Below are 18594 nucleotides of genomic sequence, written 5' to 3'. Positions count from 1 at the left end.
TCTTCCAGATCTATTATTTACAGAGATATTGAACAATAGCAGTAGTTTGGGCATCTTTGTAAGGATTTTCCTGATCTTCAGTGGAATATATCTAATGTTTTTTTCCTTAAGTGTTTTCTATGCATTTTTGGTACATAGCTTTTAGTAAGTTAAGGAAGTGTCCTTCTAAGCATAAATAGGGGTTGAATTTTATTAAGTAATTGCAATTCTTTTATTAAAATGATTGTGTGATTTTTCTCCTTTGCTTCATTAATTGAAGAATAACAGTAATAGAATTTCTGATGTTTATTTCCCTCTTGGGATAAACCTAACTTAGTCATGATACATTATTTTTTTAATATACTGTTGGATTTAGCTTACTTAATTCATAAGAGAATTCAGCTTATATGTTACTGTCTTTATCTGGTTGGGGATCAAGATTATTTTTACTTATATGAGGTAGTGCCTCTTTTTTATTTTCTGGCAAAACTCAGTGGTTACTTAAAAGTTTTTCCTCTGGGACTTGGCAGGGCTGAGGGGGCTTTATGAAAGAGAACTTTTATTACCTGTTCAGTTTTTAATGGTCCATTCATATTTTCTGGGTTTTTTTTTTTATATTACGGGATTTTCTGTATTTTCTGAAATGATTTCCCAAAATTTATTCATTTTTGTCTAGTTTCTTAAAATTGTGTTTTTTGTTGTTTTTCTGGTTTTATTATTTATTTTTTTTCCAGGTTTAGTGAGGTAAAATTGATGAATTAAAATTACATATATTTAAAGTGTACAATTTGATGTTTTGATATACATGTACATTGTGAAATGACCACCACAAAAATAGGGAACACTTCACAAATTGCATGTCATTCTTGGACGAGGGCCAAGTTCATCTTCTCTGTGTCATTCTAATTTTAGTATATGTGCTGCCAAAACAAACACCAAAATTGAGTGTTTATTCATTTTATATACATGCATATACTGTTTACTGAGCACGCCAAGCTTAGATGCTTATAATTTTAGGTGTTCAGGATACAAACATAAAACTCAAAAATAAATCCCTGCTCTTATGGAGCTTGAGTTCTGTCAGATTAGACAGGCAATAAACAATATAAATAACATGAGTAATGTGGCGTGTGTCATTAGCTGCTGAAAAGTAAAACAAAGCAGAGAAATGTAAAAATGAAAATGTTGTTTTAGCTAGGATAACAGTAGAAAGGCTTCCTGAGACCTTGGCGTTTGAGTAAAGGCCCACATAAAGTAGACCAGTCATTATTGTGGAAGGAAGGACACTCCAAGCAGAGGGAATAGCAAATACCCCGAGACAGGAGTGTTTCAGATTCTTCAAAGAGTGGTGAGAATGCTGCTATAGCAGGGGAAGAGGAAGCAACGGGGGGAGGAGGAGGAGGAGATGACGTAAGTGTGGTAAATAACAAGCGGCCACATCACATGGGTCCATGTGAGTTATTGTGGAAGCATTGGTTTTGGTTCAGAGTAAGATGGGACTCTACTGAGGATTTTGAGCAGAATGAAAGCATCTGACTTAAAGCAACAGAATCTCACTTGGGCTCCTACTTTGAGACTAGATGAAGAGGTAGATGCAAGGCTAGCAATAGGGAGACCGCTTAATCAAACTAGAGTGGCTTGAACTGGACTGATAGCATTAGAGACGGTGAGAAGTATTAGGATTCTGCTCAGTTGTAATATATTGTGTACTCGTATGTTGATACATTCATATAGTATTCCCTTTTATGGTTTTTTTAATCAGTTATTGGTAGTTTTCATTTTGTACTTTGTTTAATTACATATTTATTTTTATTTTTTTAACTCCATCAGAGTTTGTCTTGTCACTGGTTCTCAACCTCAGGGCGAGGAACACTTAAGGAGCATTGGAAAGACTTAGAGCCATCCCTCCAGTTTTTGGTTGTCACATGAGTTGGGGAAGGGTATATGTTGGCATTTAGTTTCCTGGGTCCTGGGAGTGCAAAGATCCTGTAGTTTCTGACAGTTGTACACAATGAAGACTCATCCTGTCTAAAATATGTCCCCACTGTGTATAAAACACTGACTCTCTAGCTCACTGATTTTTTTCAAAGAAGTAGTGTTTTGACATTGAGAATTCCATCATTTCCACATTTCTGCTTCCCATCCTTTATTTCTTTCCTTTTTATTTCTTAAGTTGACTTTGTTGTTCTTTTCCTAATTTCTTAGCTCATTTGTAATTATGTTTATCCTCTGATTGATGTATGGTTGACTCTTGAACAACACAGGTTTGAACTGCACGTTCTACTTACACATGAAATTTTTTTTCTTTTTTTTCAGTAGTAAATACCACAGTACTACATGATCCATGGTTGGTTGCATCCTCAGATTTTTGACTGAGAGGCAGGCTGGTGTCCCTTCCCCTGCACTGTTCTCCCGTCAGCTGTATTTGAAAATGTAAATTTCCCCTAGGCACTCTCTCACCTATGCCCTACAAATTTTGGTACGTGTTCATTTATATTTCCTTACTATGTGTCATAGTACCAGCACATAGTAAGTATTCAATAGGTATTTGTTAATCAGTTCAAACCCACCCCACCAGCCCACGTTTTTCTTTAGAGGGTAGAATCCATGTTTACTGATGTGTAATGATTTAAGTTGCATCCACTTAGATTTGATTTCATGTTAATATCTGCTCTTCATATTTTAGGTGCAGCAGTTGCAAGGAGTTTACAGTTTACAAGAACAGCATTTCTGGACCTTATGTTCTGATGTTTATGTTGGGACCTTGAAATTAGTAGTAGCGCCTGATGCTGATGCCAGGTGGATTTTAAGCCAAACACATAACATTTTTACTCAGGTATGATATTTTTACTAACCTCTTTTAAGGGTCTAAGAATTTATTGTATCTACTAGTTTTAAAAATATTTACTATTTAACATATTAAATATATATATATATATATTCTACACTGTGAGGTACATATAAAAGATTTTTTCAATCACAGAGTTAAATTTGGGAGATCCTTGCTTTAGTGAATACTCTTAATGAAGATAGTCCTGTTTATTCATCATTGAGCTGATTTGAGGTCCTTTATGAAAAAGTAGATTCTCCCTTACTGTATACTCCTTATAAGACATGTTAAATGCTGTTTGAAGCTAGGAATTCTAAGATAGTATTTGGAATAAGAATAATGCCTGGTCAGTCGCTTTAACTTAAAGCAAACTCTCTTAACATTTTTGTCAATAGCAAAGCCACTGCTCCTTCTTTGTGATTTAATAACTTAAGATGCTCTTGAGTTTTTCTTAATTCTTTATATGGAATCATGAATTAGTTAGTTCATGGCTGCAACCAAATTATATGAGGTAATGTTTATGCCATCATGAGTTGACATAGTGACCGATAAATTAAAAGTGATTACTAGGTTACTCTGAACATACTGGGAAAATAAGCACATCATGTCAAGAGTATCTGAGGAGAGAGAGACCACAGATTTTTTTTTTTTGGAGGGGGTCTGGTTTGCTGGAAATATTTGTCAGAAAATGTAGATGTTGACACTGCTGCCAGATTTATCTAACATAAATCTAATGTGGAAACTGATTCCATGCCATAAAAGTCTGTGCTTAAAAACTGACCCAAGCCTCCTGATGTGATGCAGTGGGAAGTATACATGACCTGTGTGGTACTCTTGCCAGAAACGGTTAATGTAAATCCAGTCACTAGTAAACAACCAGACAAACACAGCTTGTGGCCTGTCACCCTGGATTCTTAAAAGGTGTCATGAAAGGAATAAAAGGAATTATAGGGGCTTTTTCTAAATTAGAGGAGACTTCACAATTAAAGTGAAGACTTTAAAGTGGAGAAGGAAATGGCAATCCACTCCAGCACTCTTGCCTGGAAAATCCCATGGATGGAGGAGCCTGATAGGCTACAGTCCATGGGGTCGCAAAGAGTCGGACACGGCTGAGTGACTTCACTTTCACTCACTTTCACAATTAAATGCAGTGTGTGGTGCCTGATTGGACCTTAAACTGGGGAGAAACATCACAAAGGAAACTGCTGGGTAATCAGGAAATTGAAATATAGATACATAATAGTTCACATAATTGTGTAGGTGTTAAACTTCTTGGGTATGATATAGTATTGTGGCTATAGAAGAATACTCATGTTCTTAGGAGATACATGCCAAAGGCTTTAGTGGCAGAGCATCAGGATGTCTAACTTTCCAGTGCTTCAGCAAAAGTGAAAAGGATTACAAATAAATACACATACAGAAAAAAAAGCAAATATGGCAAAATGTTAGTGATTGTTTTATATAAGTGATGGGTAGATAGGTATTTGTTGTGCTATTCTTTTGTCTTAAGTCTTTTCAAAATTTAAAAAATAAAATTTCGGTGGCTCCTCATTACCACCAGGATAAAGCCTAAACTTTCTAGCATGACCCAATTAACTTTTCAGCTTCTCTACTGCTATTATTCACTGCCATGTACTTCATACTCCAGCCTCACTAGACTATCTACTTATCTGTATGAGACAAAAATCCTACTCTAATGTAAAGGTCCAATTCAATTGTTACTTTCTCTCGAAAGCCTTAAAGACCCTTCTAAGCCTCATATACAAATGAGAAATAGAGAGAGGGACAGATGGACAGTTTAAATTCAGGACCTTAGCATAAATTAAATGATCTCTCTTGTCTAATAAAAGAGAGATGTATGGTTATGTGCCTTTGGAATAATTAATGAAATGGTCTTATAACGAAGGCAACAGCAAGACTTACCTACTGCAAAACAATATACTGGTACCATCTATTTACCCTAGACTTTGAAGAACCAAGTCTTTTCTTAGCAGATGCGGTAAGAAATCTATACTATTATGAGTTTCATAATGTACCTTCACAGTAAGTCAGAATCCTTCTCACACCTCCTCCCTTTTTCAGAGGCAAAAAGGAGAGCATGGCTAGCCTTCAGTAGCCTTCAACAACCTTGCTTTCCACTGCCATTTCTAGATCATGATTCTTTCCTTCAGTCTATCGATCTTCTCCTAGTTGTATCATGACCTTCCACCCTCACAGCATGGCCATCTGTCCAGCTCTAGAATGCCTCATGCTGTCCTAAAACTTTGGCACTTAAGTCACAGTTCTCCCTCTGAGAAAGGAGTGTGATTTACAGGTTTAGAGATGCACAAGCAGTGGTGTCTGTGCTAAGAACTGCTGAAGTTGTAATTGAAGTATGTGGAGGGAGGTTCTTCTGGTAACTGTAGAAATCTTGGCTTTGAAAATGGCTGAAATTGAAAGTTTACTCAGCTGCTGCTTTGGTTTTGGAAGCTGTATTTGGGTTTTGAAAATTTTCAGCTCTAAAACATATTTAAGCCTTTTTATCAGCTAAGGTCAAACCAACTTGATTTCATTCCTTGCAAAGACCAAAGACTGTCTTAGGCTTTCAGTGAAAATGGTTCAACACATTTTTCCCAGTGGGGAGAGTGAAGTCACCCTACTCATAACTTTCATTACACACATTTAATAATTGTAAGTTGATGTGTGATAGTTATTTTGGTTCTGAAATATGTGAAATTGAAGGGTTTTTTTTTTTTTTAAATTATTTTCCTTTTCTGCTTATGCCCTCATCACACATATTCATTATGCTATGAGTATATCCTAGGGCTTGCAGTAACATTTTCAATTCGTGAATTGAAATTTAAGTTTTTTTACATTTTTAAAATATTTAAACTATATCTTAATCATAGATTTTACTTACCAAAAGTAATAAAACTCAGATTGCTTCATTTTTTAGAAAAAAATAACACTAATGCTTTAAGTAGTTTTCTTGTAGAAAGACTTTAAATACTGGTGGCCTTAGTTCCAAAAGACCAAAAGAAGAATTTTCTCAATACCTGGTGCTTCTATGATATTTTAAAATATTTTTCTTAGAGCTGATCTTAAATTGATTAAAAAAAATTTTTTTTAAGTTCTTGTTAAAATTTGTATGGAGATAACTTTGAGGTTAACATTAAATTTGAGAACTGTAGCTTTTTGTTTTGTTTATAAATCTGTAAGCTTTGTGACTCTTTTTGGAACTGTACATTAAGCATGTCTTTTTATTCTCATTTTCCATAGTTATCATTTAATCATGAATGGTTAAGGCAGCTGGGTTGCTGTCACGAATGTAGAATAACACAAGTGAACTGGTAGAAGTCTCTTATATTTCTTTGGGATTATTAGTTAAGTGATAATCCAGTTTTAAACTACAAGATTTTTGTTGACATTGAAGAAGTCCATTCTCCTCATTGAATGCACTAACTTTTTAAAAATTATGTATTTTTAGGGAATTGATGAACTAGAAAACATTATTTACATTTAGTATCTGAACAGGATGTGGACGTGGGAACTGGATGAGGAAGGCAGTTATCATTTTATGTTTCTCGTTTTGAACTGGCTGACATCATTGGTTAATTTTTTAGACACACTTTTGTTTAGAAATAAAGTTAGAAGAAAAATCTAGAATATGCTTGGGCTCATAACCCTCCTCAGCTCCACAAAGCAGAAAAGACAGTTTAACTTAATGCATGTTATTTACTCTTCAACAGAACCTGTATCTTGATATTTTCCATTTTTTCTTCTCTTCTGGCCTGTTTCTGCCTGTTAAGTCCTAACTCCTCAGCTTCCTGCTTCAGCCTTCTATGCTCTAGTCTCTAGGCTCAAAAGAGAAGTTCACACTGATACCCAGAAGGAAGCTGAAGAGCCTCCTCACTAGCCCAGTTGAGAGGTCCCCAAGATTCAGAACCTCCCACCTCCACCACTCTCCTGCATGCATAATCCCTTCAGTGTTTCTGACAGCAGACATCACCCCACCTTGTTGTGTCTCCTGGGAGGTGAGAGTAGAAAGGAGGAAAAAGCTATCCAGCCTTCCAGGTGGTGAGCTGTTTTTTCCACCCTTTCCTGTTTGTGGGGGGCTGTTAATCTTTTGTAAGTATTGGTTGTTTTTCATTAATCCACAGGGTTTAAGTGCTCATTTGTTGATGGTGGTAGAAATAACAACAGCATCAGCAGCAAGCCTTATTGAGAGCCCCCCACATGCCAAGCACTGTGATGGGTGCCTAATGTGTTGGTCTATCCTTATAAGACAGGTGGGGTATTAGCCCCAGTTTATAGAAAAAGGAGCCCAGACCCACTTGATTCTTCATGACTTGTAATTTCATCATATTCAGTCACTATTTCATGAATTCTGAGATGATTTTGTTTTCACATGAAAGACTAAGGCAGTTTTTAAAAAATTCATTTTTATGGGGTAAAGATTAATATAATACATTCAGTCAAAAACTAAAGTAGAAAGTTTCTGTAGTTTTTGAGAATTGGTAGAGAAATACAAACAATCAGTAATTTTCTATAGCCATATTCTTGTTTATTTTTCTAAATTTTTATTGCTGATTTATTTTCCTTGCCACAGCAATGAATATTTATGGCAAATATTCTAAGTCTATGACATAATGTTAACAGTTATTTTCTTAGAAGCATAGGTGTTAAAAATAACTGTCTTTCCTATTTTAAAAAGTTTTAACTGATTTTTTTATGGTTTGTACCTGATTCTCAGGATATAAGATACAAGTATTCTATGGTTTTCACTTTTTTGAAGGACAACCCTCAGCAGGCCTCTGAGTGCTAATGTCATCCCTATAGTAGAATATTTAAGGGAACCAAGCACCATTTTGATCTCCTGGAGTATTTGTCATGAGAATAAATGGTATAGGAAACCTAGTTTGTGTTCAGAAAGTAGGTGACATACTATAAGGAGTCTTTGAAAATTTCGCTTTTTCTCTCTACTTTGAAGGAAATTGAGAAAGGAAAATGGGAACCTGGGAGACGTAGAGCTGTGCCCATCCAGCCAGATGGATGAAACACATCACTTTTCCTGTTAGACAGAGCTTTTGTATGAAACAGTGGGCCCTCAGGGGAAAAATACCAGCTTGAGTAATTAACTCATGATTATGCAAAGATCAATTTACCTAGCCTCTTTGTTTTTCTCCCTTTTTTTTTATTGCCTTGGGCTACCTCATTTCTTATTACCGTCTTCACTGTATTTGGGCCAGGATTTAGGAAAGTGGCAGAAATAATAATGGGAGACCAACTTATTTTGTCCATTTAACTTTCATTAACAAGTTTGTTGAAAAGAAATTAAGCCAGTTTATTTGGGCAATAAAGAGTTAGACACGACTTGACCACTGAACAACAACTTGAGGTTAGATATACAAGAAATTTGCAAAAGGGTTTCCTAAGTATAGTTATTTTGGGGCCCATCTGGGTTGAGTAAATCAAATATAATCAATCATAAGTTTTTTATAGCATGTAAAATCTTTCTCATATATTCACACATGATCCTTACAATAGTGCCTGTTACGTAACAAGGGTTATTAAATGTCAAATACTGGGTGAATACACAACAGTTGTGTGAGATAGGTAGGACTGATATTTATCCACAATTCTAAAATTAGAAGCACTGAGATTCTGTTTCAGTTTTTAGCTTAAAGTCATAAGATACTAAGTTCTATCTTTTTTCTGCCACAGACCTCTTTAAGGAGTATGTGCTATTAAATGCATTTTCAGAGAACTTTAACTTTACCACAGCAAGGATTTTTTTTTTTCCTTTTTAATGAGACAAAAAAAAAAAAGCTAGCATGTTTTCTGTGCTGGAAAGGCACTGGGGTGTTATCGGGCTTTTTATTTCATTAGAGCAGCTCCTGCCTCTTTGGGCATTTATAGTGTTGGGCAGAGCCCTCCAACTTGAATGCTAGAGGGAAAGAAAGCCATGCTAGAAGCAATGCTTTGAGGAGCCCAGAAATTCCTATGAAAAGGTAGCATTATTTTATCCCCCCACTCTGGATTTTCCTTTCTTTTAAATGTTCTAATTTACTTTTCATTCTGTGTTACTGACAGAGTGCTTATTGTAACTGATTGTATGCTTTAATGTTTTTCAAGTTGTTTATTTGAAAGAAGGAAATTTGTACAATTTCACTTCATCCAACAAATGTTTGTTAATCACTTACTGTGTGGTGGGCACTACTTGAGGTCCTGGGAGTCAGCAGTGAAAAAATAGACAATCTTTTTATTTCAGAGAGAGTCTGTTATCAATGGAGAGTGACAATAAACAGTATCACAGCAAAGAAGTTTTATGATATATTAGAAAGTGATAAGTGTTAAAGATAAGAAGAGCAGAGTAGGGAGACCAGAGGTGCTGAAGCATTTACCATTTCTTGCACCAAGCTTTGTATTTTTTTTTCTTTATGGATGGATAGATGTATAGATAGATGATCTCTATCTCATCACCTCATCTGACATACTATATATACTTGATTGTTTATAATCTCCCTCTCCTTCCTAGTTCCCAATAGCTTATAAACTCCATGAGCACAAGGTATTTTATACCTGTTTTGTTGGCTATTGTATTCCCAGGGGACAGAACAGTACCAGGAATCTAAGAGATGCACAAAACGTATTTGTTGGATGAATGAATTGACTGCATTTGATATAGGATGGTCAGGGTAAGCCTCACTGACATATGAGTAGAGATATGACAAGAGAGGGAATATGTCACGTGGCAGGCTTGAGGACCATTGTTCCAGGCAGAAGGGCCAGTTGTGGCTGGAACAGAGTGACCAAAAGGAGAAGAGTACAAAATAAAACAAGAGAGGGAATCAGGGACCAGATCATGGGAGGGCTTTAAAGGCCACTGTAAGGACTCAGACTGAAGGACTAAGGGAGATTAAACTGTTGTTGGGTTTGAGTGATAGTGACAGGACCACAGCTGCTCTGCTGGAAACAGACCAAAGGAGTGCAAAGGTAAAAGGGTGAAAACCAGATCGTAGGCCGTTACAAAATACAGGTAAGAGACGATAGTGACTCAGGCCAGGGGATAGCAGTGGAGGTGCCGTAAAGTGATCAGACTCTGGATTTGCATTATTTTGGAGGTGAGGCAAACAGGTTTTGCAAATAATGGGTTGGGAGTGAGAGAAAGAAAGGCGGTTGCAACATTGAGGGAGGAATTGAGATGGAGAAGATACTTGATCAACAGGTTTGAGGGGAGGAGATAGTGATCAGCTTAGCTGTGTTTCGGTGTCAAGTAGGTGATAGGTAGGTTTCAGCCTACAAAAAGTGTGAGACTGTAGACGGTACTCAAAGTCTGAATATTGGGTAAGACCATCTAGAAGGAAGTACCAAAAAAGAAGGGATCTGAGGATTGAGTCTTCGGGTATTTGAGTGTTTAGTGTTCAAAGACAGGAGGCAGAACCTGCAAAGGAGACTGAGAAAGACTGATAAGTGAGGTAAAGGGCAACCAGTGAGTATTCTGTGGAAGCTAAGAGTGGAAAAAGTGTTTCAGCAGGAGGAACTGATCCCCTGTGTAGACTGGTTACTAAGATGAGGACTGAGAATTGAGCACTGGTCTGAGCAATTTAGGGGAAGTGGTTGGCAGCAAAAGTTTGGTTGAAATGGGTTCAAGAGAGAAGAGAGTAAAGGAATTGTAGACAGCAAATATAGAAAAATTGATACAGAAGAGATGGGGGCAATTTTGAGAGCAGTGTCCTTGAATAGCAAGTTTATATCCAAAATTGAAGGGAGGAGTTGGAGTGTCAAGGAATCAATAACTAATAGATGGTTTTACTTATTTCAGTGTTTACAAATCATTCATCATAGGAAGATTTAGATGGCATTAACTTCTGATTTTAATAGCCAACTTGTCAATCACTGTGGTGTTCTCTCTAGGAGAATACAGGTAGATGGGTAACCTCATTTTTCCAAAATTCACATGGGCAAGGCATGTAATTAGCACAGCTTTCTTTTGTAGAGCTATATGGAGAACCTTTTTGTTTGTTTTTGTAACTTATTAATATACTTGTTTCTAAAATAAAATTATTGGCACTTTATGATAAAAAATGGAGAATTCTTTCCCAAAGACAGAAGAGAAAAATAATTCTTCCCTTTTTCAAAAAGAAAGAAAAAAAATGTTTCCTACTACTTTTCAGAAATATGTAGTCTGTTATAATTTGTTTAATTTTCTCTTTTTTTTTTTTTTTAACTTTTCAGGCCGGAGTGAGACAGCTTTATGTACAGATTGACTTTGCGGCCATGTAATGAGTGAAAAGAAACCATGCTTTTTGGGGGGACCTAATTTTTCTGGTACTGTACAATCCTAAACATTGTACCTAGCTTTCTAAAAAGAGAAATCGTCACTACACCTCCCCAGCGCCAAGTAGACCAGGCAGAGTCCACCGTTCGTGCTCTGCCAGGAGTTTACAGCTAAGGGGTCAGAAGTAAGAGGATCTCTCCTGGACTTCTGGTCTTGTCTTTGTGCTCTTCTCACCAAACCATTTTGATTTCTGAGGTTTCTAGTTTTGTTCCAGGGTATTGTTTTCTCGGTATTGTTGTTTCCTTTTTTTTTTTTTTCATTTCAAATGCCCTCACTCCCACCCCTCATCCTAGCCAGTAAGAAATTCAGACTGTGGGTCTCTAATCATCTGGAATGTCTTCACTGAAGCTGCTGGAAACCACTGCTTTCATTCCCACAAAACCAGTGTTATTTTAAAAAAGAAAAAAAAAAATAAGAAATGGAAATCTGTTTTATATGTAATGTCACAGTTGTTGACGTTTTTCAATATAATCATATGTTTGTGAAATTGTTTGTACCTTGCAAACTTATGAACCAAACCATATTGGGTTTTCAAAGTGCCTTTGTATCAGAAAATGTATTTGCCAGCATAGAAATGTTCCATCAAAGGTCATGTATATGTTTTTTTTTTTTTTTATGGGTATTCTGTACAAAATAAGACTCTTGTTAGTAACATATACAGATGTCTTTTTGTGTACTTCAAGCATAGATTTAGATACAGAAAAATTTGCCTTTTATTGCTCTCTCATCAAAAAATAAAAGGTGTTATTTTGCTTTTTAAATCAAATTTGGTTATTATATTAAATTATTTTATGGACTGTTTTCAGAACTTTGCAGATGCTTCTGTTATACAGACAGGTGTTTTGAATTATCACATTTGCTAAATTTCAAATTTCTAAAAAGCTACTGTGTCTATGATAAACTTTCCTGTATTTCTTTGCTGTTTTTAAAGATTCTCTTAGTGAAAGGGAAAAGCATGTAGAGTGAAAGCAGAAAAGGTTGTGACAATGTTGATTTGCTTTTTTGTTCTTCAAATGCCAAGTCCTGTAATTTGTTTTCCTATGCAAGCATTGCAAAAATACAGTTGCTTTCAGGAATCCTAAAGTGGCATTTTACTGAGTTTGAAGTATTGAAGGTATGGAGTAAATGTGGTAATATAGAACTCCTAACACAAGTATCTTGGAAGTTCATAAATAAGTTGATTTCTAGGTTCTTGTTTATTTGAAAAATAAAATTGCAATTTGAGATAAGTGCTTGAACACTGTACTTAAATATTTCTGTGTTTTACGAAGAAATTGATCTGCATAGATATTTTCCCACTGTACTTCATTTTCTCATAATGTACATTCCCCTTTAACTGAAAGGGAAAAATTTTTTAATATTTTAATTTTTTGGAGGGGGAACCCTGCAGGATGGAAATGAATGTTTAGAGTGAAGATAAGTAATAAGCACTTTTTCACTGATGTGGCAGAAATCACTGTTGGTTTTGTCTTAAGTTTCAGAGTACCTATTGCCCTACTTCTGACCTACAATTTATGAAATACACTGTAAACTACAGACTACTTGCTTCATGCTTTTCTAAACCACTGCAGATTGCCATGAACTATCAATAGTCTCCTTTTTCTGCAGATTGCGTAGTATTTTCAAAGTATTTTTACATACTGCCAGGCAGTTCTGAAGCTTAAAATTCCTGTCAACAGAATGCTTTTAACTAAACAGTTGTTAAGATGTTTCAAGAGGGAAATATAAAAGGAAATGTGCTGATAACGGTACTGCTTTTTCACTGTAAGTATAAGGAGTCACTTGGAAGTTTGCATCCATTGCCAAGCCTGAGACATTCTTTAGGTTTTGGCATATTGTGGAGAGTGACGGGTTTGTATCAAGGGAGGGACTTTGATGTGTGCCTTTAAAAACTAATTATGTGAAACTGTACTGCTACTTAGCATACAGAGGTAATATTTGCATTGGCCTATAAAATTTACCAGCGCACACTGAAGATCCACGTCTGCCCTTCACTGAGTCCTCCGTTCCAAGTGAAGTTTTCTGTCAAAATATGCATCACTTTAACTTTTACACTCTCAGTACACAAGTGCGTGAGTGTGGTTTTTAGGACATTTGACCAAGATGAAACTCTTTATTTTGCACCTGTTATAAGAGATCTCCAATTCATATCATTTAGCAGATTGGCATTAACATTTATGATTTAATTAAATGTTCTTGAACCTGTGTGTACAACAGGAAAACAAATTTTTTTTTCTTACTCTTAGGAAATACTTTTGTCTTCTCAGTTTTCTTGGCATAGATGTATTGCTAAAGTAGATAATTTCACTGAGAAATACTACTTGACTATTCTTATAAAATATATTTAGAATGTCCCTATTGGAGATTCTAATGTTGGGCTAATTTGGGGGGGAAAATCTGAGATATAATTTTGCTAATATTTTAAGAACCAAAATATACTCTGGAGAACAAATTTGTATTGTTTAGGGAATGTTTACCTTGCCAAGTAAACTTCCCCAAATAGAAATATACCTAAACTAGTTTTGTGTTTTTGCATCTAAGAATACACTGATCGAGATGAAGGGCTCACCCTATTCACAGCTCCTTTCTTTTGCGGGCTCCTCATGTGCTCTGTTGAATGACAGTGTCTAGCTTATCTGTAGCTCAGTGTTCCTCATATCCCCACAGCCTCTTCCGCAGAGACACGAGGAAGTGGAAACAGATGGAACTGGCATTTCCCGTATACCTGGAATGCTCCAGCATTCTTCAAAGCCTGTTTGTGTACACCAGTAGCCAAAATACTGTGACTTTTGTGCACCTTTGTTAAACAGCCAAATCACTGACTCCAGATGCAGTTGATCAGAGTTCTATAATTTTTTTAACCTCCTACAGAATAATCAATTTAATAGATATTATTAATATGGTAGCATCCTCTTACATAATTCTGGGGCTTAAGAATAAAAATAATTCATCGCTGAACATAGAATTTTAGAATTTTACATCCAAGGAGACTGTCCGTAGAAGCAGTCTTGTTCTACCTCTCATTTTACAGATGAGAAAACTGAAGCCCAGAAATGCTGTCATTTGCTCCAGGTCACAGAGATAATTATAGTGGCAAAGTCAAGACCAGAATCCAGGTTTTCTGACTCCAAGTCAAGAGTTCTTTCTACTCTTCTGTGCTGTGTCTCCAGTGTAATAATATTTGCCTTCATGTAAATGTGATGAAGAAGCATTTTTAAATAAAAGACATCTGACCTCCATTTTTGGTACATTAAGGCACTTTATAAATGGAGTTTTACTGTCTTATTTTTCATAGCAAATTATGAGGTTTAGAATATTATTTCCATAGTATTCTGTATGAAAGATATAATTAATTTTTTACTCTTTTTTACTTTTCTACTCTTGTGTAACCAGTTCCTGATTTTTTTTTTTTTAAATAGTGACATCTCTCCATTGGATACTTTTAACTTGTGAGTAAATTTTTCTGTTTATTGCTCAAAACTAAATCCAATTTAAGGCCTGCTTAGTTTATTTTGTTTATGTTCTGTGAATTGATGCTTTTTAGAAACCAGGCTAATTCACAGGTCATATCATTTCATTCTTATATTACTTTAAATTTTCAGCCACTGGAGGGATCTTGAATTCTTAACATTATTCTCAGAGCCACACAAAATTGGGCATTAAATGTTGTATAGAACAAAACAAAAATTTTAACAGGGTAGAATTTTGAAGTCTTACAGAGAATCCCAAATGCTAAATTGCAACGTTCAACTCTTCATTAAAAGCATTACCTTGAGAAAGTTAAACTTTGTTTTTCTTTTTGTCACTGTCTTCAAAACAAATTATTTTTCAATTCACAAGAACTTTGGCAAAAAAAAGGAAATGATTTTATTCGTCGAAGAACATTCAATGTAAGTTTTATTCAGAGAAGATTGTTTGAAGACATGATCCCCCAAAAGTCTTCATGATCTAGATCTCTACCACAGAATCAAGACAATGAAAAATTATGGCAAAAAAGTATTTGCAGATAAGCGTAGTTTTATTTACTATAAATCAATGTGTCTTTGATGAGGGTATCTTTGGTTTATGTTTCACCATTTCCTAACTACAGATTATACAGAAAGAACACCCTTTTGTTAAGTATTTATGTATCAGGCTCTCTGTATGGCCTCTTTCATGTTATCACATGTAAAACCCTTATATTTTCATTAAAAAAAATGTTGCATGATTTTGATTGATAGATCTTTTTCAAATGTATTTTATTTTCTGATTCTCCTAATATGCTTATGAGGAAGAAATTCATAACTCCATTTTACAGATGAGGAGGCTGTTTTGAGAGAATATAAATGAACTGACTGGGGAATGGCCAGTAGTAGAGTACTGATTCTAGATCGAGTACTTTTTAGTGACAACTACTCTGTTTTTTGTATGTCATTCTATAGTGATTTAAAGATCCAGGAAGTTATATCAGACTTAAATACACTCTCCCATACAATTATGAGGCTTCCCAGCTGGCTCAGTGGTAAAAAATCCGCCTGCCAAGCAGGAGATGCAGGTTTGATTCCTGGGGAAGGAAATGGCAACCCACTCCAGCATTTTTGCTGGGAAATCTCACAGTCCATGGGGCCGCAAAGAGTTGGACACGACTGAGTGACTAAGCACAGCACAAAGCGTTTGTTTAGACTCATTCCTTCTTTGGATCCTCTCCTACGCTTACTACCTTTGCCATTTAACTTAAACTCTGCAGACTAAAATGAATAATCAGAGGTCCTTTAAGCACTTTTGAGACTATTTTTTTGAAAAATGTAAAATGTTTTCTTGATACAGAGTTAACTGCTTAAAAGGGACTGACTCAAGTGTCAGTGCCAGTGTGAGTGAAGAGGAACACCTCCTGGCCAAGAGACATTAAATTAATTGGTAGGAAGTTGTCTTCTAAGAAGTACAGATGATTTTGCACTGCATGAGAGGGATGTGTACAATTTGATTTACATTACATTTTATAGACTTTATAGCTCTTCAAAAGGAAGAAATATATTTCATAATTAGTATTAATCTATGCTTAAACTTAATATTTAACTGTGAACTCTTCCCATGGCTTTGAAAATTTTAATATTTGTAACTTTGATCATGGTGGAAAGTCTGTAAAAAAAAGAATGTCTTTGTCTCATACATCCTATTATCACCAAATTTAGCATGAATTTACACTTACATGTTCAGTTAAATGTTTGGTTAACCAGTGAGTAACTATTGTAGGCAGCAGTGGATACACAAGTAAGGTAAAACCAGTAATTTACTGTTTATTACAGAAGACATCTTAACTTTTCTTTGGCATTTTTGCACAGATAAGTGACTTTATATTCACTATGGCATTTTTTTTTTTTTTAAAGTCACCCTGTAAGCTACTCCTTCATTTTAATACAGGAACAGTGGGAATACAGAGATGTTTTCCATTTTGCAAGCTGTGTTAGGACAGCAATTTGGTAGAACTGGGACAGTGGAACCTGGATCACCTGAGTTTGTATTTTGTGTATTTTGAATGAGAAACCACAGTCTCTCCTTTTATAGGAAATTGCCATATTCCTATTATCCAACACTTTAAGGGCCTGTGTATAATTTATCCCAGATGCATTTTCATCCAAAACTCTTTCAAATGTCTATCTTCAAAGTGCTTCTATAAAAGCAACACTACATGTATTCATGAACTGATTTAAATATTCCTACGGTAGTTTATATCTTCTTTTGCCCCTCTAAATACTAAATTTTAGTAGAGCTTCTGTTTCTTATTTTGTCTCTTTTCATTACTGCTGCCAATGTAAAACTTCTCTTAAAAATCTTTGTTTTGAATGTATATGAATTTTATGTATCATATGTCAGTTAGACTCAGTATTCTGTTTTGAACTAAACATATCCTGTCAAGAGCTTGTTGTGTAGTCTCATCGCTTCCTCTAACAGCAAGAAATTTAGTGATATATCTGCCCAAGTGATATTTTGCCCCAACATTTGTGAGTCTGATCAACAAACAGAATGAGTCTTCTATATCAGAAATACTGTGAATGAAAAGCTGCCAAATCCCTTCTTGGTATATTTTAAATACCCCTACAACACTTTACCTCCCTGTCTTTAATGGTTTAAACATATGGCCAAGTTTGATTTGGGTTTGATTCCTTTGGTGAAGAGTACATCATCAAAACATTTCTAAATAAACATTTGAGCCCAAGGCTAGGTTGGAATGTCAAAGACTATATTGTAATCTGGTTTGAATATACTAGAGTGAGCAATTTTGATTTGCCTAAGAACAACAAATTCCAAATGTGTATTTCACTTTTTTCTACTTGAAGACATTCATGTATTTTGTTTAACCTCAGATATATTTAAAAAGAATAATAAATGATTGTTATCAAAATTCTTCCAATAAAATTTCTGTTAAAAAGTCTTTACCTGGATTGTCTATTCATTTGATGAAGTTCCAATACTTTGGCCACCTGATGTGGAGTTGCCTCATTGGAAAAGACCCTGATGCTGGAAAAGATTGAGGGCAGGAGGAGAAGGGGGCAACAGAGGATGACATGGTTGCTTGGCATCATCAACTCAATGGACATGAGTTTGAGCAAATTCTGAGAGATGAAGGACAGGGAAGCCTGGTGTGCTGCAGTCCAAGGGGTTGCAAAGAGTTGGACACAACTGAGTGAGTGAACAACAACAACAGCCTGCGTTGTCTATTAGTTTGATGAACTGAAAAGACCACTGTGAATTTAAGTTACCGGAACAGATTCTGGAGGGCTTAGGGAATGTAAGGGAAAGAATGATTCTCAGGGCCCGGGGACAGCAAAACTGATCAGGAGAGAGGAGCTAGCAGGAGACTTGGAAATGTCTCGACACTGAAGATCCTCACTGTAAATCCTCCTACTCATTATTTTACCTCATAAACAATTCTCAAAGTATCTCCAGATATTGAACCTCAAATTATTTTCTCACCTTGTTCTCTATCATCTCAGCGTACAGGAAATGAAGACCAAAAACATCTGACCATTATCCTTCCAAATTTTTCCCTCTAATCAGAAGAAATTCTTTTTTAAACTAACTTCGCAAAACCCCAGATCCCACTCATCCCATCTTCTCAAACATACTCTTATCCAAGCAGTCTCTTCCTTACCATCAATCTATGCTATACAGTGAGGGCTTTATCCTCAGTGTGTGTGTTGTCAAGTATCTCATGTGTCTATATGCACTTCTGCTTGCTCTCTAACCATTTCTGTGGCGCTTAGTAATACGGCTTCACTCCTCCCTAGTTTGTAGAGGTAATCAGAAGCCATCAGTGGCTTACTTCTTGTCACGCCATGGCAGAACTACCAGCATCTCTAATTTTACTTTTCCCACTCAAATCTCTTCAACTACCATTTCTGTTCAGAATTCCTTAAAGAATTCTTAGAAATCTAAATACTGCCTTTGCCACCTTCCATATCCTGAATCCCCTATCAAAAATCCT

General features: G+C 35.8%; 1 protein-coding gene and 1 non-coding gene across 2 annotated transcripts in view; one reads left to right on the top strand and one right to left on the bottom strand.

Moving 5' to 3' along the window:
* The window catches only part of SLC30A7 (solute carrier family 30 member 7), a 99611-nt gene extending 82070 nt beyond the window's left edge, over window positions 1-17541 (top strand). The window contains exons 10-11 of the mRNA XM_005906282.2: window positions 2666-2815; window positions 11027-17541. Coding sequence (XP_005906344.1) covers window positions 2666-2815; window positions 11027-11074 — 198 coding nt within the window. The 3' untranslated portion in view covers window positions 11075-17541. The remainder of the gene's footprint in view (window positions 1-2665; window positions 2816-11026) is intronic.
* Window positions 810-915, bottom strand: LOC138987310 (U6 spliceosomal RNA). Its single transcript, XR_011463801.1, has one exon. It is a non-coding gene; the product is annotated as a U6 spliceosomal RNA (small nuclear RNA).
* Window positions 17542-18594: the final 1053 nt, after the last annotated feature.

Source organism: Bos mutus, chromosome 3, assembly GCF_027580195.1.
Source record: "Bos mutus isolate GX-2022 chromosome 3, NWIPB_WYAK_1.1, whole genome shotgun sequence".
Taxonomy (NCBI): Eukaryota; Metazoa; Chordata; class Mammalia; order Artiodactyla; family Bovidae; genus Bos; species Bos mutus.
Note: the sequence above shows the minus strand (reverse complement) of the source record. Positions and strands in the feature narration are given on the sequence as shown.